This window comes from Staurois parvus, unplaced genomic scaffold (genome assembly GCF_062004578.1).
Source record: "Staurois parvus isolate SC_StPar_1 unplaced genomic scaffold, SC_StPar_1.0 ptg000261l, whole genome shotgun sequence".
Classification (NCBI taxonomy): Eukaryota; Metazoa; Chordata; class Amphibia; order Anura; family Ranidae; genus Staurois; species Staurois parvus.
Window position 1 is genome coordinate 727,939 of NW_028318057.1, and position 26,937 is coordinate 754,875.

The 26,937-nt window shown below is 40.8% G+C and overlaps 1 protein-coding gene across 3 annotated transcripts in view; it reads right to left on the minus strand.

The window, feature by feature from the left end:
* The window catches only part of MDM4 (MDM4 regulator of p53), a 119,087-nt gene that overhangs the window by 51,362 nt on the left and 40,788 nt on the right, over positions 1-26,937 (minus strand). For all 3 annotated transcript variants that reach the window (XM_089681147.1, XM_089681146.1, XM_089681145.1), the window contains 3 exons: positions 19,391-19,465; positions 14,972-15,105; positions 4,747-4,796 (listed from right to left, as the gene is read on the minus strand). In XM_089681147.1, the coding sequence (XP_089537273.1) occupies positions 4,747-4,796; positions 14,972-15,105; positions 19,391-19,465 (259 nt within the window). The remainder of the gene's footprint in view (positions 1-4,746; positions 4,797-14,971; positions 15,106-19,390; positions 19,466-26,937) is intronic.

Genomic DNA, 26,937 nt, shown 5'->3' on the forward strand with positions numbered 1-26,937 from the left:
TTAATTAGCAAAATGAGCTGATCCACAATAGAGGTAACCTAAGATCCTCTGCAAAAGAATATCGGACAGAAAGCAATTTGAGAATACAAATGTCTTCTTAGGAGGATTCCATTCTTTGTAAATGAAGATGTCAAAAGGAATGATATGGAAACACTTCAACATTGTGCTTTTCCTTAAAAACCGAAGACAACCAGGGGTTCTTAGGAAGAAGCAGAAAAATCCACCATGTTAGGTGTATCACGAATTGCCTGAATTAAAGAGGATACCAATTCCTTTCCATAAAGGGGAAAAATAGAATCATCATTCTCGTTGTCTGCAATAGAAAGATGAGAATCATTATTGGGGTTCAGACGAGTGCCAATACTAGGAATATCTGGAACCTCACCTTCAGAAAAGTCTGAAGAAATAGGTGATTGGAGATATTTAGGAAATTCTTTACTGTCAGAATGGAAAATCTAAAATCAATCTTCTTGACTAATAACCGACTGGTACTGATTCAGTCAAAAGTTGTGTCTCTCAATAAACATAGCAGAAAAAAAGTTTCTGCTTTTGACCTGCTTTATAACAGCCTGGATGATATGACTGTAGCCTATGAAACAAAAATTCTCTGTCAACACCTACTTCCTTTTCATTATTAAGACAGGTACACACGTTACAGTGTGATTATATACTTCAGGCTCCATGCACACTAGCTTTTGTTCTGTTTTTTTAAGCTAAAACAATTCTGGAAAAAACATTGGCAATAGCGTGTTTTAGTAGCGTTTAGAAGTGTTATCATTTTATTAGCGTTTTTACAGAACATGTAGGGGGAAAAAAAAGCTAGAGAAAAAGGTGTGGTTTAGTAGCATTTAGGCGCATTCAGCGTTGTCTGCCAGAAAACCGCTCCCAAAACCATTTTGTTTCTGCTCCTAAATGCTGAAGTTTGAAAAACGTTAGTAGCCTAAAATATTGTGCAGGGACACATAGGGTAAATCTATTTAGCTTCTAGGAGCAGATAAAAATGCTATAATCAGATTGTACATGAACTTTACTTTACTACGTTACACTATATAGCTTAGGATGCAAGTTACAACTTTTATATCATTTTTCTCTTACATTTTGATTCAAATTGAGGCACAGTTTTATTGGTTCTCTGGAAAATCAATAGGGAAAAAAAACACAAACATTCAGGCATGGTTTGGTTTCAAACAACCTGAAGCAATTTTTAGAATTTAATGGTTTGTAAGCAAGCCCAAAGATGGCTAGATTTCTGTAAAATTCTCAGTTAACCGATTGTAACATATGTGGCCAGCTGTATTGATCTGCTGTGATCCCACACTTCACAAAGAACATTGGATAATGGGGATGGAAAAAAAAAAAAACTAAAAAAAAAAAAAAGGGAGATGGAAGATAAATTAGTTAAAAAACAACTTGTGTGTGTATCCTAGAGCTCCCTCTAACAACATTTATGACATATTAATGATTTAGAAGTTTGACAAAATACACAGTCCATCCAGTACAAACTCTGTGTGGTTTTATTCTGCACATTTCAGTGCCACAAGTGGGTCTAGTCTTTGGTTTGCCAGATGAATGGAAGACAAGGAGAAAGGACTTTATGGTGGAAATATTTCTAGTTAAGTGATCAGTTTTGTTTCCTCAGAAAAACTGCAGCTGTCAACTGCAATCTCAAAAGACTGTTTGATCGCTAGTGTGCAGGCTTCTAAGCCAGCTCCAGCTCCCACTTCAGCTTACTTCCCCACACTTACTAACATGTTCAGGAGTGACTTTGAACTAGCCTTCCATCCAATTCATTTACTGGAACACCCAGTGGTAACTGTGTGAGCTGAACCTTTACCCTCCTTACTTCTTGGCATGCTCAAGGGTAAATGTTTTTGGACTGCGTGTCCCCCTTCACTACCTTACATGATCAGTAGTAATTTACAAGAGTCTATACCAACCCAATTCACAATTTATCACCGCTGATGACAGGGAAAGCAGAGCTACAAAGAGAAAGTTACATTAAAATTAAGAAGCTTCCACTGCCTGCAAACAGTGAGGATAAATAACTCCACAATGGCTGCAACTAGAGGTTAGTGTGGGCTTGCCAAGGGAAGAGATGTTTAAAGATACTGCACTTCTGTTATAACCACTTCCCGGCAGGCTGTACGCATATATGTGACATCTTGGCGGGTGTGTCCTAACGCCGAGCGACAACATATATTGCCTCATGCAAACAACTTAACGTACTGAGAGCGCTCTCCCTGCACGGTAGCCAGTGGGGATCGGTGACAGCTGTGACACCCAATCACAATGGTCACATAACCGGAATGCCCGCTTCCCAACTTTAAGAACTCTTAAAGGACTGGAAGGCAGGAAGCAGAGATAAGGTTATCAATTCTTTGCTTGACCTCCTTTTATGCAGGCCATAGACAGGTCGTTTATCGGCCAAATTTTTGTCCGCACGAAAAAATCGGCAGATATTCACGCCGTTAGTGGGGCCAGACCGTCGGACGTTTTTCGTGGATCCTTTTGTTTATTTTTATCGGTCATGCTGGAAAATCCACGAAAAACGGCCATTTTTCATGGACATTGGTGGCAGCAACGGGGCTGACCGATTTTTCATTTTATCGGCCAACAATTCGGCCGACAAACGGCCCATCTATGGCCAGCCTTAGTGTTCTTCTTTGACTGTCCTCTTCCAGTTCCACTTCCACCATCTGCAGCCATAATCTTCCAGTGCCACAGAGGTTTATAGATCCAGGGGACCTGTCACAAATACTCATCAAGAGTGCTGGCTTTGCCTCCTCTTTCTGCCCACTCATAGGTGGTGTACTACAGCACCTAACGCTAATACACTGCACCTACAGTGTATTAGACCCACAGCCATCAGCCAATGGAACACCACGTTAAGGGTCCATGCACACTGGCTTAAAAAAACACTACTCCTAGAAGAGTTTAGTATTTTGCCTGTAGACGCAACTAATGTTACCCTATCTGTCCAAGCATATTAGGTTGTTTAAAGGCATATTTTAAGCTCAGTGTTTAGGCAGAAAAAAAAACCCGTTTTGCATATTTAGGAGAGATTTTCTTGCAGAAAAAATGCCAAGTACTGCTAAATGCTAGTACAAAAAATGCTCCCAATTAGTGTTTTTTTTTTTTTGTCAAGAGCCCTGGCGTCTTTTCTAAGCCAGAGTTCATGGACCCTGACTCTAAGTACAGTTCCTTGCGCCGATAACATTTTAAAAAATTTTTTTTTTTAAAACCTAAGCTTTATCCCTTGCAGTGCTGGAACAGCAAGCTACAAGGGGGCACGTTTCCTTTCTATTGAGTTCAGCTTTAAGCCAGACTTGAAAAGAGTTAGCACTCTGTCATAATTTTGTTATTTTTTTTTATAAATCCTTGTGGTTTATGCACATCTTTAAGACTCTTGCTCACAGTACAGTAATAAACAATGTTTAAGGTACAAGTCGCAATTGTGGCACGTGTGCAGTGTACACTGAGAAGGCTATTTAACCATGCCCCTGTAGGCATAGCGCAATATTCAGTTAATCCATGCCACAATTTTTTCAACAACAAGGTGTTCCTCTTGCTTAAATTCCAGTAGTCACAGATTTTCTGCAATGTCCATAGTCTGGTTACTGACACCAACTACTGATAACATATATTCGGTCGGCATCATAATATCTATGGCTTATTTACTTAGGCATTAACAAACATGAACACTCCATACAATGAGGGCACCAAAATCCCATTACTTCAAAAACCAAATGGACGTCTTAATTTAAAATTCCCAGACAGAGCCTACACAACTAGATTTCTCTTGTTCAGCCCCAGAGGCTGAACAGGAATAGCCCCTTGACTCCCCCATCCATGGTAAACAGTGTGGATAGAGGAATCTTCCCTGATGGCTATTATAGTCAGTCAGCACCTGCAGCTGTCTGGATACCTGAGCAATCACTTAATCTGACTGGATGCAGTGAATGTTCAGCTTAAGCCGACAGGGCCACCCACAGCTTGAATTGTGTCCAATTAATCAGCAATTAGATGAAAACCAAGCTGTGTATGGCTAGCACTAGTGAGAGGTCTTAAGAGTCTAGAGTTGTATATGCACATAAAAAAAAACAAAACAAAAAAAACACAACTTTGGTGAAATACATAAGCTGCCCCCTTTAGAAGTCTTTAGAGTGGTTCTAAAGGTTGAAGGTTTTTACCCGCAAGCATTCTATGCATGGAGGTAAGAGACATTCTGTGTGAAGACCCCACACCCCTTCCCCAATACTTACCTGAGCCCGATCTTGTTTTGATGCAGCGATGTGCACGAGAGGCACAGAGACAGCAGTGGCAGACATTTACTCCCACTGCGGTCAATCACAGCCAGTGTAGAGGAAGCAGGAGGTGGGGATGAGCCACTCAAGGGAGAGCCTGCACCAGTGCCCCCATAGCAAGCAGCTTGCTATGGGGGCACTTGTCCGGGAGAGGTGATAACCCAGCAGTGCAGGCAGGGGACTCAAGAAGAAGAGGTTCGGATGCTGCTCTGTGCAAAACCATTGCACGAAGCAGGTAAGTATGACATGTTTGTTATACAAAAAAAAAAAATTTCCTTTAGTATCAATTCACCTATTTGTAACTCACTGAATATGCTTGGCAATATGATAAAATGGAAAATATTTCAAGACAAAAAGGGTTACATTTTAGTCTGAGGCTCACAAATGAAATAGGGTCAAAAATTAGATGCGTTCTATTTTGAGAAGTATCAGTGATATTTACCTGTGTGAGACACTCTATGCAAGTTCTTCTTCAACATTTCATACAAAGGACTGAAAAAGAAAAAAAAAATATTAAAAAAAATAAAAAGAAAGTTTTGCTTCTAGGTTTATACAGGTTCAGTACAGTGATCACTTTTAAAAAGATTATGTGACTATTATTGCATCCTATGCAAATACTGGACATGACAAAACAATTAACCTTCTGTGGTTGTATTCTCTGCAGAACCTTGCAGTAAACAATGTATGCCTTATGCATACCTATACACCCATGCAGTGAAAAGTAAAAAACTCACATAACGTCTCCTCTCCCCAGAAACTTATATTTACATTTCATAAGCTCTCAATATACTTAATTTGGCTATTGCAGGCAAAAGGACATAGATATCCATTATTCCTGTAATTTTTTGAGTACCGAACAGAAATCTCAATGTTATCCCCTACTCCTTAACCACTTGCCGTCCGCCTGCTGTTTATAAATGGCAGGACGGTGGCACTCCAGGGGCAGGTTGCCGTTCTTAAACGGCACCCGCCATTTCTAGCTGTGCGCGCTCGCTGGGAGCGTGCAGCACCGCGATCCGGTGCCCGTTGTGTCCTCCGGACACAGTGAAACATCGATCGTCGGACGGGACCTCTGTACGAGGTCCCAATCATGTGATCACTGATAGGCCAATCAGTGACCACATGCAAAATAGTAAGCAAGATGTCACTTGTGACATCATTGCTTACTACGTGTGAAATCTGTGAATGATCACAGAGGTCACATGGTACAAGGCTATTCACAACAGCCTTGTACCATGTGACAAGCTGTGATCAATCACAGCTCACTCAGTATTTCTCAATGGCTGCAAGAATGCAGACAGAGAGAAAGAGAAATGATTGCTTTTACATCCTATATGGGTGTAAAAGCAATCACTGTATAAAAAAAAAAATCTTCATCACCCCCCACAAGTAGTACAGTGTCACCATGGTGACACTGTACTGCTAGGGTGACAGTATGTAAAAAAAAAAATATATATATAAAAAATAAAAATTAAAAAAAATGTTTAAAAATTATAATTTTTGGTTATAAACTAATTTGGCTTATTTTTTTTTTTTACTAAAAAGATAACGGAATACATTTCAGCCAAGATTTATGATGAAAGATTATTTGCAAAATTTTATAAGAAAAACACTTTTCTTTCAACATTTTTGGACTTTTTTATTTACATAGCAAAAAAAAATAAAAATCCCTGCGGTGAATAAATACCACTAAAAAAAAGCTTTATCTGTCTCAAAAAAATGGTAAAAAATTCATATGGGTACAGTGTTGCATGACCGCGCAATTGTCAAAGTGTGATAGCGCTGAAAGCTGAAAATTGCCCTGGACAGGAAGGGGGTAAAAGTGTCCGGACAGGAAGTGGTTAATGGTGATACAGAGGGGAATTTGTAGAAGAAAAAAAAAGGAGCAGTTTAAGCCAGCCATAGGTGGTTCGAATCTCATTCGGTTCAGCAGGGACCAGCTGAGATTCGATCCATCAATGGACAGGCTGATTGTACCCAAGTCGATCAATCGATCGACTTGGGTACAACCAGCAGGTTGGATTTCAAGCATGTGATTTTTGCCAGCAGCTATAGTCACTAGCAATTATTGTGTTCTCCAGGCAGGGAATGCTCCCTGCAGACAGAAATGCCAGAATAACAGGATTGCCAGATAAAGTACATCTATGGCCAACAACCAAAAACATTAATTTCCACATTGAATTTCAATTAGTTCTAGCCTACTCCTAAGGACAAATTTGAAGACTGTAAATTTACTTTTTGAATAATACCACGGGATTTACTTCCTTTACTGAAGTAACACATTCACTATGCTCTGTAAATATGCACTGCTGTGCCACCCATTTCAAAGAGCCCACCATCTGAACTACAGCTATTCGGCACGGGTGCCGCAAAGCAACTGTTTCAGGAAGCAGGCCTACCAAATGTAAAGCATAGAACCTTGAGGGTGGTTACATCTCCAACAATCGGACGGAATTAAAGGATGAATTCTATGGAGCCACCGCATTAGTATTTTGTATCTCTTTTCTTGAACTGCTGCAGATAGGCAGGCATTATGCGTAAGAGTATAGATCTTATCAAGATCAGCCACAGAGATAGTGACTTCTAGCTCTCGTTACCAATCGCTTATGTAATAAGGGGGCTCCGAGTATGAATGATTCAAGAGGATGGAATTAATTTGTGCTATGTGTGGGTTGTCTGTCTTGTGAACAAAGATGCTCAAAAGAGGTCAAATCCCTGTTCAGAGTAGCCATTCGGAGGAAAGTGAGGAGACAAAGTCCTGAAGTTGGAAGTATAGCCACCACCATCCTGGGGCATGAGGTAGGTTAGACAAAAGTGCAGCCAGAGGACATAGTTTGTCACGTTGCAAAGCTGAACAAACAGGTGACTTCTTGGCTCGGGTCCACCCAGGAAAAGGGGATACTGTCAATTCCAGGCCAAACATGGGGTTACCTAGAACTTAAGGTTAAGGGGCCAACATGAGTAGAGGCATGCAGGTCTTTGAGCAACAAGTCCCATGTACGCAGGAGAGATGGTATGCAGAACGGCAACATCGTGATGGAATGTCTCCTGGAGGGAAGCATCCAAGGAGCATGAGTCTTCTCAAGGACCACCCAGTGCTTGACCGCATCATGACGATCCAGTCTACAATGAGTTAGGAGTACAGCCTTGTAGTAATATGGTAAATGGGGTAAACCCAATCTGCCATCAATTTTCCTGCGCATCAGAAGGTTATAGTGGAGCCTCAGGGGGGATCCAACCCAAACAAAGCGAAGAATGGCTTACCGCATAGTGAAGAAAAAGGAGGAGGGGATAGACGGGAACAAAAAAAAAAACCCAGGACAGTATGGAACAGGTACAGAAAGTGGAGCATATTTTAGAAAGGGCCGCTCAACTGAGCCACGAATGTCTCAATGTAGACCAGAGACGGGAGAATTTTAATTAATATAATTCAGGCACATTTGCAGAGATCTGAACACCAAGGTATCGCATAGATTTCATGGCCTACCGAAATGGGAAGGAACTGGACAGTAGTCGAACTCTCGTCGGCAAACAAGGTAAAGTTAAAGGCTGTAGATTTGTGAGGGATAACATTAAAATTACTAAGAGTGTGAAAAATGGCAAATTCCCATAGAAGCAAGGGCAGGGCAACCCCAGGGTTTAAGATGCATAAAAGATGATCGTCAGCAAACAAATTCATTTTGCAGTTGTTCACCTTTTCAGAGCCCCTGTAAGTCAGGGTTCCTGTGGATAGCTTGAGCCAAATGCTCCATCGCCAGAATATATAAACAGCGGCGATAGGGGACAGCCCCAACGTATCCCTCTGCAGATACGTATGGGCTGCATAAGAACTCTGTTTACACGGATGCTGGCATGAATACAATACTTTAAAAAATGTTTATACAAGAAAACTTATTCCTGCGCCAAGACTTTCCAAATAACACTCTAAAAATGCTGCTGTGCCAATCGTGAAAACACAAACAATATAAATATAAATAAACAGCGCAAATTTAGATAATTAATCAATATAATAAATCATATAAAATAGGTGCATAAATTATTCGTGTTTGCCCTTAATCTTAAAAAACACCCAAAAGTCCATGTGCTGAAAACATAATTAAATTGTAGAAATAAAAGTGCCAACTTCTTTTCTTCAGAAAATACTTTCACCTTCCACCAGTGCACAAACCAACATCTAATACACTCACCAGAACTTGGTGAGAAAAGGACCTTTAAGGAATTTTTAGGGATCCTAAACCCTCTTTGGTGCCACGCTAGGGAAAATCTTCACCCTCCGAATAGACTCCACCATCCAACCAAAAGAAAAAAACTCACATAGCATAATATTGTCACACAATAGTAACTTTTTCCAAATGGAGATTAAGGCCACTCACATGTTAAACACTTGCTAAAGACATGTTTATTATGTATAAAAGGCTTCAGTTCCAGCAGATATACAAACTCTTCCTTCCAGGACTCTCACATCCACAGTGGAACAAAGACAGGACTCCTCTTAGACCAAACAGTGAACCAAGATGGCTGCTGGAACGCACCGCTCAGCGTGCGCTCCACTCACCGGAAATGACGTCAGGCGCATGAAGTGTGGACCGGAAATGCGCATTTCCGGTCCACACTTCATGCGCCTGACGTCATTTCCGGTGAGTGGAGCGCACGCTGAGCGGTGCGTTCCAGCAGCCATCTTGGTTCACTGTTTGGTCTAAGAGGAGTCCTGTCTTTGTTCCACTGTGGATGTGAGAGTCCTGGAAGGAAAAGTTTGTATATCTGCTGGAACTGAAGACTATTATATATAATAAACATGTCTTTAGCAAGTGTTTAACATGTGAGTGGCCTTAATCTCCATTTGGAAAAAGTTACTATTGTGTGACAATATTATGCTATGTGAGTTTTTTTCTTTTGGTTGGATGGTGGAGTCTATTCGGAGGGTGAAGATTTTCCCTAGCGTGGCACCAAAGAGGGTTTAGGATCCCTAAAAATTCCTTAAAGGTCCTTTTCTCACCAAGTTCTGGTGAGTGTATTAGATGTTGGTTTGTGCACTGGTGGAAGGTGAAAGTATTTTCTGAAGAAAAGAAGTTGGCACTTTTATTTCTACAATTTAATTATGTTTTCAGCACATGGACTTTTGGGTGTTTTTGTTTAAGATTAAGGGCAAACACGAATAATTTATGCGCCTATTTTATATGATTTATTATATTGATGAATACAGTACTGAATTAAAGTGTTTCTAAAGCCTAAACATTTCACCTTAATACAGTCCCTGCATTAAAGGTAAAGTTTAGGTATTCGTATCGCCCTCTCAATCCCCTTATACTTATCTGAGCCCCAACTTGATCCAGCGCTGTGCCAATCTGTAGCGTCTCTCCCCGTTCTCACAAGCTTTGCTGAGGCAGCAGAAGCCATTGGCTCCTGTTCCTGTCAAATCCTGTAACGAGGAAGTGGGGGAAGGGGCCAAGCTGCGCTGTGCACAGTTAGGTCCATATATATTTGGACACAGGCACAATTTTAGTTTTGTCAGGTATTTAACAAAACATATTCAAGCTATAGTTATATAATGGATGTGCGCTGAAAGTGCACGCTCTCAGGTTTAATTTGAGGGTATGTACATCCAAATTTGAGGAAGGGTTTAGGAATTACAGCTCTTAAGAGTAGCCACCCCCCCCCTTTTTCAAGGGACCAAAAGTAATTGGACAATTGAATCAACAGCAGTTTCATGGCCAGGTGTGGGCTACTCCATTATATCTTCATCAATTAAGCAGGTAAATGGTCTGGAGTTGATTCTAAGTGTGGTATTTGCATTTGGAATCTGTTGCTGTGTACCTACATCATGCGTTCAAAGGAGCTGTCCATGCAAGCGAAAGGCCACTGTAAAGCTTAAAAAAACTAAATAATCCATCAGAGAGAGCAACAGAGCAGCAACATTAGGAGTGGCCAAATCAACAGTTTGGTACATTCTGAGGAAAGAAGAACGCACTGGTGAGCTCAGCAACATAAAAAGCCATGGACGTCCATGGAAGACAACAGTGGTGGATGATCACAGGATCCTCTCTATGGTAAAGAAAAACCCATTCACAACATCCAGACAAGTGGACACTCTCCAGGAGGTGGGCGTATCATTGTCAAAGTCTACAATCAAGAGAAGACTTCACTAAAGCAAATACAGAGGGTTCACCACAAGGTGCAAACCATTCATAAGCATGAAGAATAGAAAAGCCAGATTAGACTTTTGCCAAAAAAACATCTAAAAAAGCCAGACCAGTTCTGAAAAAGCATTGTTTGGACGGATGAAACTAAGATTAATCTGTACCAGAATGAGAGGAAGAGAAAAGTGTGGGAAAGGCTTGGAACAGTTCATGATCCAAAGCACACGTCATCTGTAAAACAGATGACATGGTGGGGGCAGTTTGATGGCATGGGCTTGCATGGCTTTCAGTGGCACTGAGTCATTAGTGTTTATTGATGATGTGACAAAGACAGAAGCAGCAGGATGAATTCTGCAGTGTTTAGAGATATACTGTCAGCCCAGATTCAGCCAAATGCAGCAAAGTTGATTGGACGGCGCTTCACTCTACAGATAGACAATGATCCAAAACACACTGCAAAAGCAACCCAGAAGCTTTTGAAGGAAAAGTGGAATATTCTGCAATGGCTGAGTCAATCACCTGATCTCAACCCAATTGAGCATACATTTCACTTGCTGAAGGCAAAACTAAAGGCAGAAAGACCCAAAAAGAACAACTGAAGACCGCTGCAGTTAGAGCCTGGAAAAGCATAAGAAAGGAGGAAACACAGTCTTTGGTAATGTCCATGGGTTCCAGACTTCAGGCAGTCACTGCCAGTAAAGGATTCTCAACAAAATGTTAAAAATTAACATTTTATGATTATGTTCATTTACCAAATTACATTTGAGCCCCTGAAAATGGAGGGACTGTGTATGGTTGCAGTTCCTAAAATTTGTACTTGATATTTATGTTCAACCACTTGAATTAAAGCTGAAAGTCTGCACTTCAAATTCATTTGGATTGTTTAGTTTTAATTTACTCTGGTGGCATACAGAGCCAAAAGTATGAAAATTGTGGCTGTGTCCAAATATATATGGACCTAACTGTATTTGTGGTGCAAGTAGCATTTTTAAGGATTGAGCTTCCTATGGTGGCACAAGAGGATCAGGCCGCTCTGTGCAATTCTATTACACAGAGCAGGTAAGTATGTCTGTTAGTGAAAAAAAATATATATATATATATATATATATATATATATATATATATATATACATATATACACACACATATACATACATACACGCACAAACTTTGTATGTGTCTGCCCAGAGTTCAGCTGTAAGTAGTTTTGTGTGTACATACCCTTTTAAAAGAATACTTTTCGCTGTTACATACAGTGGGGATCGAAAGTTTGGGCACCCCAGCTAAAAATTTGTATTAATGTGCATAAAGAAGCCAAGGAAAGATGGAAAGATCTCCAAAAGGCATCAAATTACAGATTAGACATTCTTATAATATGTCAACAAAAGTTAGATTATATTTCCATCATTTACACTTTCAAAATAACAGAAAACAAAAAAATGGCGTCTGCAAAAGTTTGGGCACCCTGCAGAATTTATAGCATGCACTGCCCCCTTTGCCAAGCTGAGACCTGCCAGTGTCATGGATTGTTCTCAATCATCGTCTGGGAAGACCAGGTGATGTCAATCTCAAAGGTTTTAAATGCCCAGACTCATCTGACCTTGCCCCAACAATCAGCACCATGGGTTCTTCTAAGCAGTTGTCTAGAAAACTGAAACTGAAAATAGTTGACGCTCACAAAGCTGGAGAAGGCTATAAGAAGATAGCAAAGCGTTTTCAGATGTCAATATCCTCTGTTTGGAATGTAATTAAGAAATGGCAGTCATCAGGAACAGTGGAAGTTAAAGCAAGATCTGGAAGACCAAGAAAAATATCAGACAGAACAGCTCGCAGGATTGTGAGAAAAACAATTCAAAACCCACGTTTGACTGCACGATCCCTCCAGAAAGATCTGGCAGACACTGGAGTTGTGGTACACTATTCCACTATAAAGAGATACTTGTACAAATATGGTCTTCATGGAAGAGTCATCAGAAGAAAACCTCTTCTACGTCCTCACCACAAAAATCATCGTTTGAACTTTGCAAATGAACATATAGACAAGCCTGATGCATTTTGGAAACAAGTTCTGTGGACCGATGAGGTTAAAATTGAACTTTTTGGCCGGAATGAGCAAAGGTACGTTTGGAGAAGAAGGGGCACAGAATTTAATGAAAAGGACCTCTGTCCAACTGTTAAGCATGGGGTTGGATCAATCATGCTTTGGGGTTGTGTTGCAGCCAGTGGCACAGGGAACATCTCACGAGTAGAAGGAAAAATGGATTCAATAAAATTTCAACAAATTTTGGATGGTAACTTGATGCCATCTGTGAAAAAGCTGAAGTTAAAGAGAGGATGGCTTCTACAAATGGATAATGATCCTAAACACACCTCGAAATCCACGGGGGATTACATCAAGAGGCATAAACTGAAGGTTTTGCCATGGCCTTCACAATCTCCTGACCTCAACATAATTGAAAATCTATGGATAGACCTTAAAAGAGCAGTGCGTGACAGACAGCCCAGAAATCTCAAAGAACTGGAAGACTTTTGTAAGGAAGAATGGGCAAAGATACCTCAAACAAGAATTGAAAGACTCTTGGCTGGCTACAAAAAGCGTTTACAAGCTGTGATACTTGCCAAAGGGGGCAGTACAAGATATTAACTCTGCAGGGTGCCCAAACTTTTGCAGATGCCATTTTTTTGTTTTCTGTTATTTTGAAAGTGTAAATGATGGAAATAAAATCTAACTTTTGTTGACATATTATAAGAATGTCTAATCTGTAATTTGATGCCTTTTGGAGATTTTTCCATCTTTCCTTGGCTTCTTTATGCACATTAATACAAATGTTTAGCTGGGGTACCCAAACTTTCGATCCCCACTGTAAACATGTTAATTACAATAAGCCACATACTGCTCAAGCCCTTCGAGTGCACCATTTTATTCACCTCCCTGCACATTTAAAGTGTTACTAAACCCAGGACCCTGCATTCACTTTATCTGGTTAACCACAGTACACAGAACATGGAAATGCAATTATTTTAGTAAATATACACTCTCCCAAGAAGAAGAAAAAAAAAAAAACTAGCAATACAAACCAAACTGAGCATGTAAAACTTGCCCCTAGTCTCTGTTCTATCAGGAGATATTTGGGAGACACTGGAAGAAGGGGAGGGTCAGAGAAGACAGGATCAAACATCCTTTTTACAGGATGTGGAGGACTAACCCCTTAGGTTCCACAGTGAGTATAACAAGCATGCTTTACTGCATATACAGACAGATTTTTCTGCTGTGGGTTTAGTAACAGTTTAAACTCATATAAATAAGTCCCACCAGCTTTTGGGCATGTGTTAACAACAGCTGACCTTTTTTGCACTCAACCTAGCCAATTTTGATACAGCTCAGACAGATATTGCTCATTTAAAACCAGAACAAAAAAACGAGCAGGGTCCTCTGTTTCCTCTAGTACCAAATTGTATTGTAGCTGTAATGTCTACCTTCACTTTGTAAAGCGCTGTGCAAACTGTTGGCGCTATATAAATCCTGTATAATAATAATATTTCTGTGTATCTCTAACACTTTTTGGCCACCTTGGGTGCGCTCGCTTAAGCCAATTAACCTACCGCCATATGATTAGAGTGCAGGATAAAACCGGAGTACCAAGAGTAAACCTAAACAAGAACAGGGCACCCAAGAATACCTCATTTGTTTTGTGGACACACCACACTACTAAGGAGCACATTGTGACTACTGATACTGGAAAACTACAATGTGTGTTTTTGGCATCGAACTGTGGCTCAGATTGGAAGGATCACAGAAACCACCATAGTAACAAATGTAACACCCCTTTAGCAGCCTTTGGTCAGTCTGCCTGGGTGCGATGGATACATGTGCCAATCCTTTGCTTGGCAACCTGCTTACTAATTCAGACTCCAAATTTTTAGGTGTTCTGTTTCAAATAAAAAAATAAGGGATAAAATAACGGTCTAAATATTTTTCATGAAAAAAGTCCCATTGCCTACTTGTGCCCAACAAAGGAAAGGTTAGATGCAGTAATTAAATGTGCACCTTTATATACCACCTTTAACTTAACTTCTTTAGCATTTCATTTGAATAGTCCACAACACCCATTTCTGTATTGTAATGTTTCATGTTTGTTCACTTTGGTCTGTCACAGTAACAGTCTCCACTGTACTGCAGCCTAAATGATGTTGCTAAGGTTAATCCAACAACTGACCGCTGCGATACTTATATATTTTAGTATTACCATACACCTTATTTCCGAAAGAAAAAATTATCTCGTAGTAAGAATTTTAGTTAACACAGCACCAGAGAATTAAAAAAAGCGCACCTGTGTGAAGTCAAGCAGAGAAATTTGTTACAGTGTGATAGTCAGGCTTACTGACCCACAGTGATGATAGACTTGGACTAGGAACCCAAGCTTCAATGAACTCTGATAAAGCAAGTGTTAAACCACACCAGTTACAATTCCGCAACAGCATACTTAAGCTGATATACTTTGATAATTTCTTACTTCAGAAACCTCTTACCTTGGGTCCTTCACTGAAAAGTGTGTAATGCCCAATAATTCTCCAAGTTCATCAGTGCCACAGTGAACAATGTGCTGCTGCTGCTTGTCGTACAGCTGTTTAACCACTATGTACTGTCCCAAATAATGCATAACCTAAAAAGAAGTTAAAGGTTTACATGCCATGAGTAGAGAGCAAGCATATGACCTCATTCAGTGCACATTGCTTCCAAAATATAAAACTGCTGAGCATAAATATCCACAGTAAGACAACAAGAAAACCGAATTTTTAATTTACCTTAAAATACTTTAATTTGGAGTACATTATGAGGCACAGAATGAGTGTCCAGGTACGCTAGGTTGCCAATGGCTGCCTTTAGGAGATTAGGCACTGGAAAAACAAAGCTGAAACAGCCCAGTATAACCTCTCTCACTCCAAGCCTGCCTCAGTTTAGCAACAAGCACTCGTAGGAGTGGAATATGGGAACAGAGGGGAGGGACGTGTGTCCCTATATGCACTCAAAGAAAAGGATTTTATGGCTAGTTAAAAGTTCAGTTTTCTTAATTGCACATTACAGGCAATAGGTGAGCATTTAGGTACATTGGGAAAACACATAATTAGCAATAAAGGTCTGCATACCATTATCTACACTATTTTGCAACCAATATAATATCCAGAGCAACCACACCACATAACAGGAATATAAATACATAAAAAATGCAGCGCTACTCACAAACATAAAAAACATGAATAAGTGTATACGTCCACAAATAATACAGTAACACACTGTGTGCAAATCAGTGAAATGTTGCTCACTCAGTGCCAACATAAATTAGTGGAATCATGCATATAATACTGAATACAATACCACAAATCCGTGTGATAAAAATATGCCAAATAAACAGTGATGGTGACTAATAACAAATGTGTCTCCACTACTAATGAGTATACATGCAATCTATTCCCAATAAACCACCAAACAAATATGTATCTCTTAAAAATAAAATACACATATATATAAAATGCAAAAACAATAGATGAATATATATACAATCATGTATATATATATAAATATATATGTATATATAAAACCCCCAAATCAGTGAAACATAAATGTGTGTAATAAATGTGCATGCAAGTGAACAAAAACGGTGAATTCACACTCAAAAGGATCAAACTCCAACTTCTGATCTGTGCTTATAAAGTCCAGTAAACATGGATCATAACACTTTATCGCATGAACGATGACACTCGTGCTGATATTGTGTGACAGTGGATTAAACTGCTGACAGACGACAATCCGACCACCGGCCAGATAAGCCTCTCACCTTAAAACTTCGACCCTTGCGGGTCAAAGCGCTTTAGGGATCCCTCTCTTAGATCCTTCAAGTCTGCAGCCACTCCACTGATGTGCTCCCACCGCACACAAATCTCCTCAAAAAGGTCAGCACTCATAGGATCAGATAGAGTCAGATACAGCGCCAATATCTCTTTAGACCTCTTGATTATCTTATCATCAAATATCTGTTATTACCATCACCATAACAACATCGATGCCAAAGAACTGGGTCATAACCCTCTGAATTATGTCAAATCGAACATAAGAGCATGCATTCCCGAGATGTGCATGATCATAAACTGTAGGCCCACAGCTATACAATGTGGCTGCAGCCACTGAGTGCAGTCTGAGCTCTTCCTTCTTCCTGCTCAGACTGTTGTACACCTGTATTCCCGTGTCATGTCCACTAGCACTATCCTTTATTGAGTGTGATTACACCGTTTTTGTTCACTTGTATGCACATTTATTACACACATTTATGTTTCACTGATTTGGGGGTTTTATATATACATATATATTTATGAATATATGATGGTATGTATATTCATCTATTGTTTTTGCATTTTATATATATGTGTATTTTATATTTAAGAGATACATATTTGTTTGGTGGTTTATTGGGAATAGATCGCATGTATATTCATTAGTAGTGGAGACACATTTATTATTAGTCACCATCACTGTTTATTTGGGATATTTTTATCACACGGATTTGTGGTATTGTATGCATGATTCCACTAATTTATGTTGGCACTGGGTGAGCAACATTTCACTGATTTGCACAGTGTGTTACTGTATTATTTGTGGACGTATACACTTATTCATGTTTTTTATGTTTGTAAGTAGCTCTGCATTTTTATGTATTTATATTTAGAGATCACTGGTATATGATTTAATGTTAGCAGCTTCTCTGTGATAGTGTTCGGATATTTGGAGCGCAGGAGGTTTACACCATTATACATAACAGGAATGCTGTTGAAATAAAGCTTTATTCAGCACATAAGCACAATTATACAAGAGATACAAATATCCAATTCTGTCATATCACAGCAAAGGTATTTGCCCCACTGTTACTTCAACTACAAAAATACATAAATGTACAGAGGTAAAAAGGACCACTACTTAATCATATAGCAGTTTATGTTCAGAAATACATAGAAATTTGGTAGCCAGAACAGAATAATAAGGAAAGCAAAGCATAGCTCCAAATTAACCACTATGGCTCAAAATTGATATGGCCCAAAAATATTGCGACTGAAAAAAGTTGAATAAAGCACCTGGACCAGAGGGCATACACCCACGTGTACTAAAAGAATTGAGCTCTGTCATTTCAAAGCAGTAGTTCCTCATTTATAGGGACTCTAATGACTGGCATAGTACCATTGGATTCACAAGAGTAGTGCAAATTGAAGCTCTGTTTTCACAACAAATTGACAAAGTAGTTGTTCAGCGGTTCAGGACCAGTTCAGATGCAGCGCAGGACAGGATTTTTGTTTCAGCTGTGAATTCTGTACAAAGTAGTTGTTCAGCGGTTCAGGAGTGGTGTGGATGCAGTTCAGAAGCTTTCCTAGAGAACTCAACTAACTACACAGGGTGACCCTGTCCTACTTCTGCACATCACTGGTCCCTATGCAGGTTCTTCAGAGTCTTGGGGGTAGGACCATGGTCTCGGACATGTATAGCATCCCGAGGCCAACTACACGCAAGTAGACTGTAATTCACATCTGAACTGGACCGCACTGCTCAGAAATCAATCAGGACTCTTCTTGAATCCACACTAAATTCATACTGAGGGTGCACCATATATATGTGAACAGGCACAATAAAAAGCAATGTTATATTTCACATCATGCAAACTGTATGCGGTTCAAAAACGCTTCCAAAGGGTGGGAGAGATCTGAGGTGTGAATTGGTCATTACAATGTGTGACAAGTTGGTAGATGAAAAAAGGTTCTGGACAGCATCGGGAACTGGAAGAGTTAATAAAAAAAAAAAAATTCAAAACGTAAATGCTTATAAACGAGATTTTCCGCGTTTAGCGTTGAAACGCTGATAAAATCGACTGCTGAATGCAAGTTTTTTGCGTTCAAAAAAACGACTGTAAACTAAAATGCCTGTAAACGACTGTAAACAAAGATGTGTACATGGACACAGGAAAACATTAGGGTGAGTTCAGGGGCTGCTGAAAAAAACGCTGAACAGCTCCTAAAGTTTATCAGCTGCAGTGTACATGAGCCCTTAGAAGACAGTGGGGAGTTGATTGAAGGGTTGATAGTAGATCCCAAAGCCAAAATAAAACTAGATAAGCTAAGAGGGATTTCTCCATAAAGAAAAGAGACACATCACCTTAGAACGCTAGGAAAAAAAAAAAAAACACACAAAAAACAAAACAGAGAAAAAAAAACAAACACAGGGACAAGTGGAGTAGGGTTATAGGGGGGAAGGTCAGGGGGAATAAGGGTACATGAACATTGTGTAAAAGAAAACAATACAAAAAACAGTCTTAAATGGTTGCTTTAAAAAAAAAAAAAAAAAAAAGACCTCCCAATAAAGCCCTTATATGGTTAGTCCCTTGAATCAATAGAGAAGAAGTGGATATTGGTAATAACCCATTTACAAAACCAAATTTACTAGTCATACACAAGTTTATAGTATAAACTTAATACAGCGAATCTAGAAATAAATTGGTGATCATAAGTGCGATTGTGTTAGTTTAGATACATTTACAGAATTACATTTATTGGTCTATTCACTTTTGCACATGTGGCTACTGAGATACTTTGTTCTATGCTCTATACTGCCTGGGTGCATTTTATCATCACCTCCTTTTATGTGATGCTCAATCATACCAGGCCTAAAAGAAGCAAACCTATCAAATTTGAATAATTGTATACAAGTGCAATCTTTTCCTACCCACATGCAATTCGAAACAAACCACCATCTTCTACCGTTTATCAAAATTTAGTAACTATTAGAAAGGATTACCACGGTATCTCCAAAACCTGACCTGCACAGAAATCATACTGACCTCGCTCCACAGGTGCATATACAGTATAAAATTGACAAGGACTACATATAAAGCTACATAATAAAGAGTTTACCTGTTTTATGGTAAATGTGTCTCCTTTTGCTCCTGCTGTGTGAAGGAGCCTTAATAATGCAGGCTGAGGTCGTACCTGATGGAAGGGGAAAAAGATATACAAGTATTTATTTGAAAGAATTAAAAAAATTAAATATATAGTTTAAAAAAAATTATAATTAAATAAAAAATACATATACATACACACCTACATAGCTCTTGTCTGCGCAGGAGTGAAAAAGGAGTGCAGGAGGTTAAGGTGCTTTACCCTCTGTTTCTATATATAGAAAATAGTCCACAATAGTAGTTCTGCAGCACTTGAAGTGATTTAATTACTTGCAAAATCCACTAATTTCACGTGTGATAATTCTACATGTTCCATAGTTTCAAAATGCTCACGGTCCGCCCTCAAGTAAAGCAAGTATCAGCATACATGCTTTATTTGAGAAAGGGTTTGTGAGCGGTTTGAAATTGTTGTACTAACTGCATGGATTTACCACATGCAAAGTTTGTGGATTTTGCAAAAACTAAAATAAATCACTTGAGTTCACGTTTGGTGCTTCTGTTTGCAAATACCTGTTAAACCCACATTGCTTCACCAAGGCATCTCTGTAATGCAAAACAACACACCTCAAGCATGTCAGATAAAAACTTCCAGTGTGTTTGTGCAATATAACACATTTATACCAGCACACATTGAGGTTGATTTACGAAAACTGGAGTGTGCAAAATGTGGCGCAACTCTGCATAGAAACCAATCAGCTTCCAAGTTTTGTCAAAGATGAATTGAACAAGCTGAAGTTAGAAGCTAATTTGCTACCATGCACAGACTTTGAATTCTCAAGTTTTAGTAAATTAACCCCAGTGAATCTTAATTCAAAGTGAAACATACTGAATAACTGGAATGAAAATTCATACAATTTAACCCCTTGGCGCCGGCGCCTCCCGGCCCTAAGTGTTTTAGAAGCCGGGAGGCGGGGCAGGGTTTTAGGGTCATGTGACCGCCGTGATTCGCTGTCACGGCAGTCACATGATCGGTAAAGGTCCCGATTAAAAGAGGAGATCGGGACTTTTCCGTGAGTACCAGACATGTGTGCTGGGAGCGCGCAGGGTGAACGCTCTCACCATGAAACTCAGACTCCAATGGAGAACCTCACTTTGATCTCAAATCCCAAAGTGAGTTTTGATGAGGCAGCTTTTTCCCTTGAATGGAGATTTGCTTGGGATGTGTCGAGCATCAGACCAAAGTATTCCAGCTGAAAAGAAGGTCAGAGAGTGGATTTATGGAACTTCATCACCCAGCCAAAAGCCTGATCCCTCTGAACTATCCTGTGGATGTCTGCAGATAGCTGGAAGTGGAGGCAGTCCAGAAGAAGGTTGTCTAGATAACCTGTGACCTGGAGTTCTAAAAAGTGACTGTAGAGGTGAGAAGACCTTTGTGAACACTCAGAGCAGAGGCTAGGCCAAATGGCAGTGCAACAAACTGGAAGCGATTGTCTTCTACTGCAAATCATAGAAAGCGCTGATGAGGTGGATAAATGAGAATATGAAGATGGGCATCTTGAATGTCTATGGATGCCAAGTATTCCCCTTGTCCCAGAGAAGTAAAAACTGACCTTGTTAAATTTGGGATATTAAATGCATTTAGTGATTTTAGGTCTAGGATGGGACAAATAAACCAATTGGGTTTTGGTAACATGAACAGATTTGAACCTTTGAGTCTCTTGTGTAGGGATACTGGTACAACTACTCCTTGGGAGATAATTCACGGCATTCAGCAAACTCGACTGTCTTTTGCGCAGATCTTGCTTGATATGAGAGAAGAAAGCGGTGAGGAGGTACGGGTTTGGTTGTTTTTTGTTTAACTGTTTATTGCATATATTGTACACTTGTATAATACTAAATTCTACATAAAAAGTCCAGGTTGCACAATTATACTTACATTATGACAATAGCTACTGACAAAGTGGTTGTAAAGGTAAAAGGTTTGACCTTAATGCATTCTTTGCATTAAAAAAGGTAAAAAAAAAAACAAAACACCTTTTACATGCAGCTTTTCCTGCAGCCCACAGTCCCCCCAAATACTAACCTTAGCCTGATCTCTGTCCAGCGCTGTGCATATCTGCAGGAGCTCCTCTCCTGGCTGTCAGTCTTTACTGAAAGCAGCGGGAGTCATTGGACCTTGCTGTTGTCAATAAAAACTTGAGAGCTGAGAGCAGTGGGGCGGGGCCGAGCCGGGCTGCGAGTCTGAACAGACCCAACAGCCTGGCTTGGGAGCGAGCTCACACAAGTGACCATCATAGGAAACTGCTTCCTATGGTGGGCACTCAGTGGAGGGAAGGAGCCAGAAGTGCCAGCAGGGAACCCAAGAAGAGAATGTGTTTAATATTTTAATCAGGAAAAAAAAAACAAAAAACAACAATCTTTAGTATCACTTTAATAAACCTAATCTACAAATAGGCCATTCTCTCTAAAGTCTCTAACACAAAGAGTTGCTAATAGTGCAGATTTCCAGAATTGTTAGTCCATGGGATTAGTACTAAAAACATTAATGGTGTACCAAAATTAAAATTCTGGATACACTTGGCCAAAAACTAAAACCGAAACGGATGCTTAAAAAATATATATTTTTTTTATATATAAAATTGTATTATATTCTTTTTAGTTAATATTAAAGGAGACGTAAAGCCAAAGCTCTTTTAGCTGTACTTCTCCTGTGGACCACAGGAGTGCAGTTCATTCTGCACTCAGAAAATGAAATATATATATATATATAAAAAAAAAAAAGTCAAAAAGAGGGGATTTTTTTTCTATCGGCAAAACGCCGATAACCCTATTCTCGGCGGTCAATATATCGGTGCATCACTAAAAAATATCAAAAACTATTGTCTAAAGTGTCATTAAATCCACATCATTAAAAACTGTCAGTGCGGATAATTGCTGAGACTGATGGGGAGGAGCCTGGGCATGGCGCTGATCGTGAGATCGAGGTGAGATTTCACGGCACCCAGCTTCTCCAGCGTCCCGTCAGCAGCACGGCGATCGAGGTCAGCAGAGGTGACTCACCTGCTGTGGCTCCGGGTCTGGCTGGTCTGTCTCCCGTGGACCTCGGTCGAGGGGAGATGCGGTCGAGCAGGCGGATCCGGGGGAGCGAGAGGAGGCGGTGAGTCCGGTGTCCTGGAAGCCAGAGCCTGGAGGAAGCCGGGCAGACACGTGACTGAGGCAGATTAAATATTCTTCCCTTTGGTTAAACTGATGAAACGCTGGGGGAGAGTAAATGGGTTGAGGTGGGCATGTTCAAGAGATTCACCTTAAAGTGGAATCAAGGGTGGGATCTAGACCACAAATGATTCATAGGCTAATTATTTGCCTAAAAAGGGAGGGGGGTTGGGAGGGAGTGGGGGGGGGTGGTTTTAGACTCTCTGAGATAGTGGGAGATATGTCTGTCTGGAGAAGGCCTAGGAAAAAAAAAAAAAAAAAAAGAAGATACGGAGAAGAGAGGAGAGGGGGAAGAGGGAGATGAGAGGAGAAGAAAGGAAGAATGGAAGAGATTAATTTTATGACTTATAAATGTTAAAGGTTTAAATAGTTTTGGGAAGAAATTTAGGATTTTTAAGGAAATTCAGCACAGATTCTCTTCAGTGATTTTTTTTTTTTTTTTTTATACAGGAGACACATTTAGAAGAAGAAGCAAATGTGAAACTAAACTCCAGATATTATCCAATATGGTACTATGCAGATTCCCCAATTAAACAAGCCAAAGGAGCGGCAATAGGTTTCGCAAAAAATATCAGGTTTAATTTGGAAGACAGTGTGGTAGATCCGGAAGGGAGATATTTGTTCCTGAAGGGGAAATTACAGGATTGGGAGTGTACTCTAGCAAATAGATATTGCCCAAATAAGAAACCGGAGGAGTTCCTAAAGAATACGCTGAGGAAACTAATGGATTTCAAGAAAGGAAGTTTAATTGTGGCGGGAGATTTTAATCTTTGTATGGATCCTCAGATAGATATGACATCTCATGTGCAGAGAGATGAGAGTAGGTCTCTTAGATTATTAAAGAAAATGTTATATCAATGTCAATTTGTGGATATATGGAGAATTAAGCATATGAAGGACAGAGACTATACCTTTTATTCTCATGCACATGAGACGTACTCAAGATTGGATTATATACTGTTGGACCATCGACTTATTGAGTCTCTGGTTCAAGTAAAAAATAGAGGAGATGGCGTGTCCAAGATGGCGACCGGAGCGGCCGCCTGATCCGGAGCTCCGGCGCCTTGGATCTTAATCCGCTGTCATCCGGGCAGCGGTGGTGTCCCCTGAGTCTGGGAGAGGGGATCTGGGCTGTATTGCCCCTCTCCACGATCGTGGACATCTGCGGCCTTGTGCGGCTGCAGCGCCTTGGCTTAAACTTCGCTGCCATCTGGGCGGCGGCGGACTCATCTGGGGCACAGGGGGGCTCCTCCACTATCCTCTGCATTTGGGAGAGGGGATCCGGACTGTATTGCCCCTCTCCGCAATCGTGGAAGTCCGCGGCCTGGTACGACCGCAGAGCCTCGACACAGAATCTGCGGCCATCCAGGCAGAGATGGACCCATCCGGGGCATCAGAGGCACCTCATCATCTCTTACATCTGGGAGAGGGGCGCTGGATCTTATTTCCCCTCTCTGAGGTAGAGGAGGCCTGCGGCCTAGTGCGGCCTGTTCCATTCAGTCCTGATCCTATCCCATCCGGATCACAGTGAGTACAGGCGGCATAGGGGCGGGCGGGTGCTGGTCATCTGGTCCCCCTCCAACAATCAGGGGTCCGTAGCTCCCACTCTCGAGTCAGGGGGCTCCTCCCCCCATGAATGCAACCCCCGCTGGGCCCGGAGGTTTGTTGTGCCCTGCATGCTGAGGCCATTGCGTTTCCTGGGCTCCCTACATTTATCCTGGAGGACCCTTGAGCCGGTCTATAGGGAACTCTAAGGCACATAAATTCCTTGGCCCTGTCAAATCCTATCGTGGGAGTTGGAGTCAGCTTTTGGATCCTTGGCCTTGTTAGGGGAGCCTGTTTCCGCCTGTGTCCACTTTGCATCTCCACAGCTGAATAATAATTTTTACAATATAAAGATCTTGCTGATGTGCCTGACCGCATCCATGTAACTATCATCATATACCTGCTTAGGGCGTTATAGGTCTCCTGGGGTTATTATCTTCCTTGGCTATCTAATCTTCAGCTGCTCACCCCCAAGAGACTTCCTGTATGCCGTCCACCAAGAAAAAAAAGTAGGGGAAAAGCTCAAAAGTCCCTTACGACATACCTACTTAAAACGCAAGAGATTTGCAGCATGTCTCAAGATAATACAGAACGAGCATCCCCATCCGATCCCACGCAGGATACCGTAGTTCTTCCATTAACTCAGGACAATGAATGTGCACAGCAACTTACAAAGGGGGACTTGGAATCTTGTCTGGAAACTATGTACATTAAGCTAGCTGCTGAATTCCAATCAGAGCCCCACAAGAGCACAAATGTTTTATCCCAGGAAATAGCGGCATTGGGCTCCAGAACCGACCGCTTAGAAACCAAACATGATGAACTCAGCCTGGCTTTTGGTGAGCTTTCCAGAGATCACGATCATTTACAAACAGCCTTTGCACGACTGCAGGCACAGGCTGAGGATCTTGATAATCGTAACCGCACAAATAATTTGCAAGTCAGAGGAATCCCGGAGTCTGTGAATGACCTTTCAAAAGCCATGACCAAGCTATTCCAATCACTCCTTCCGGACCAGGACCCCAGGTCCTTTGCTTGTGACCGCATTCATAGAGCCCTGTGCCCAAAACCTCCTAATAACAAACCGCCTCGTGACATTGTCCTTTGTATGAAGGATTTCCTGATCAAAGAAAATATACTCAGGGCTGCCCGCAATACCCCAACAATCACTTTTGAAGGTTCAACTTTGCTAATATTCCCAGATGTCTCTCCAGCTAGGTTGGAGAGAAGCAGAAAAAGGAAGGAAATTACATCCACCCTTTTTTCAGCTCGTATCCACTACAAATGGGGATTCCCCTTCAAGGTGATAGTCCCCCACAATGGAAGCACATACACAGCCACATCTCTCCCTGAGGGCCAAGATATTCTGGCAAAATTAGGCCAGGTGGATGCTCCTTCTCCTCGACACCCTCCTTCCACTCCTCAGGCATCTCCAATATGGCATACTCCATCTCCAAGAAGAGAACGAAGGAGAGTCAGACAAGAACCAGGATGAACCGGGATAAAATGACTTTGCTCATTTGTATCTCATACATCCTTTGGATGTTTTTTTTGGTCACTGCTGAGATATCTCTATATTTCTGATTATGTTTGCGTTTTTTTATATATATATATCTGGATGTGTTAAAGTTTAACTAAGGTCTTCGGACCTTTATTACACCGCCCGTATGTCAATGATTTTGAAACTCTTGGACACGTGACCCCACCCTGCCACCTGGCATGGACAGAGAGGTCACCGCCCGATTGTGGGGCGGCGGCTCTGGTTTCCATGATTTACGGCAACAGGGTTTGGGCCCGATTGGCCCTTTGATGTTCGATTTTTCAGTTTTTTTTTCAGGTATGGCAAATGTCCTACCTGATCCTTGTTTCTTAGCTATCCACTTAATTGTAGGAGCTTTTAAAGTTTCACCTCTATTGCCTTATATCTTTCCTTTTTTCAAAGCTTTAATACATGATATTGGTTTTGTACCGGTTTGTGGATGTCCCGGCACCCATATTGGGGACTGGATGTTCCCCAAATTGGTACTACAGACTATAGCTGTTTGTTATAGATCTGCAGGTTCTAATACCTAGCCAAATAGTTCTAGGAGATGTCTTCTAGGAGATGTGTAGCTATTATTTTTGTATGCCATGGTAATTCAATGTATCTCACATAATGTCCAGGGTTTCAATTCACCAAATAAGCGCAAAACAGCCTTTCTACAATATAAGCGATTAGGGGCTAAAATTATTTTACTACAGGAAACCCATTTTGCATCCGCAAAACACCTATTTTCATAAATCCTATAAGCAGGGGTATTACACCTTACATTCCTCTAAAAGTAGAGTAGCCATTTTTTTGCATAATCCATTCCCCTTTGAGGTTCAACATGTGTATCGTGATCCGGACAGTAGGTTTATCATTCTTAAAGGCACCCTTTCGGGTCGTAAACCTACGATTGCTAATATCTATGCACCTAATTCGGCACAAGCTTCCTTTTTTTTTTTTTTTTTTTTTTTTTAACATTCTGGACAGGTTTTTATCCCCCCATCTATTGGTGGGTGGTGATTTTAACCTGGTAGCAAACCCTCTTTTGGACCGTAGCTCCCCCTCGCAATCTTCCCAGGCTTTCCCAAAATCTCTTACTAAAAAACTGGAAGCCCTCCAGTTGGTCGACTCCTGGAGGGCACATAATGTGGGAGCCAGGGATTATTCATTTTATTCTCACCCACATGACTCTTATGCTAGATTAGACTATATCTACTGTACCTCTATTTTGCTAGCTAATTCTAGGAAAGCTTGCATTCACTTGAGCCCCTGGTCGG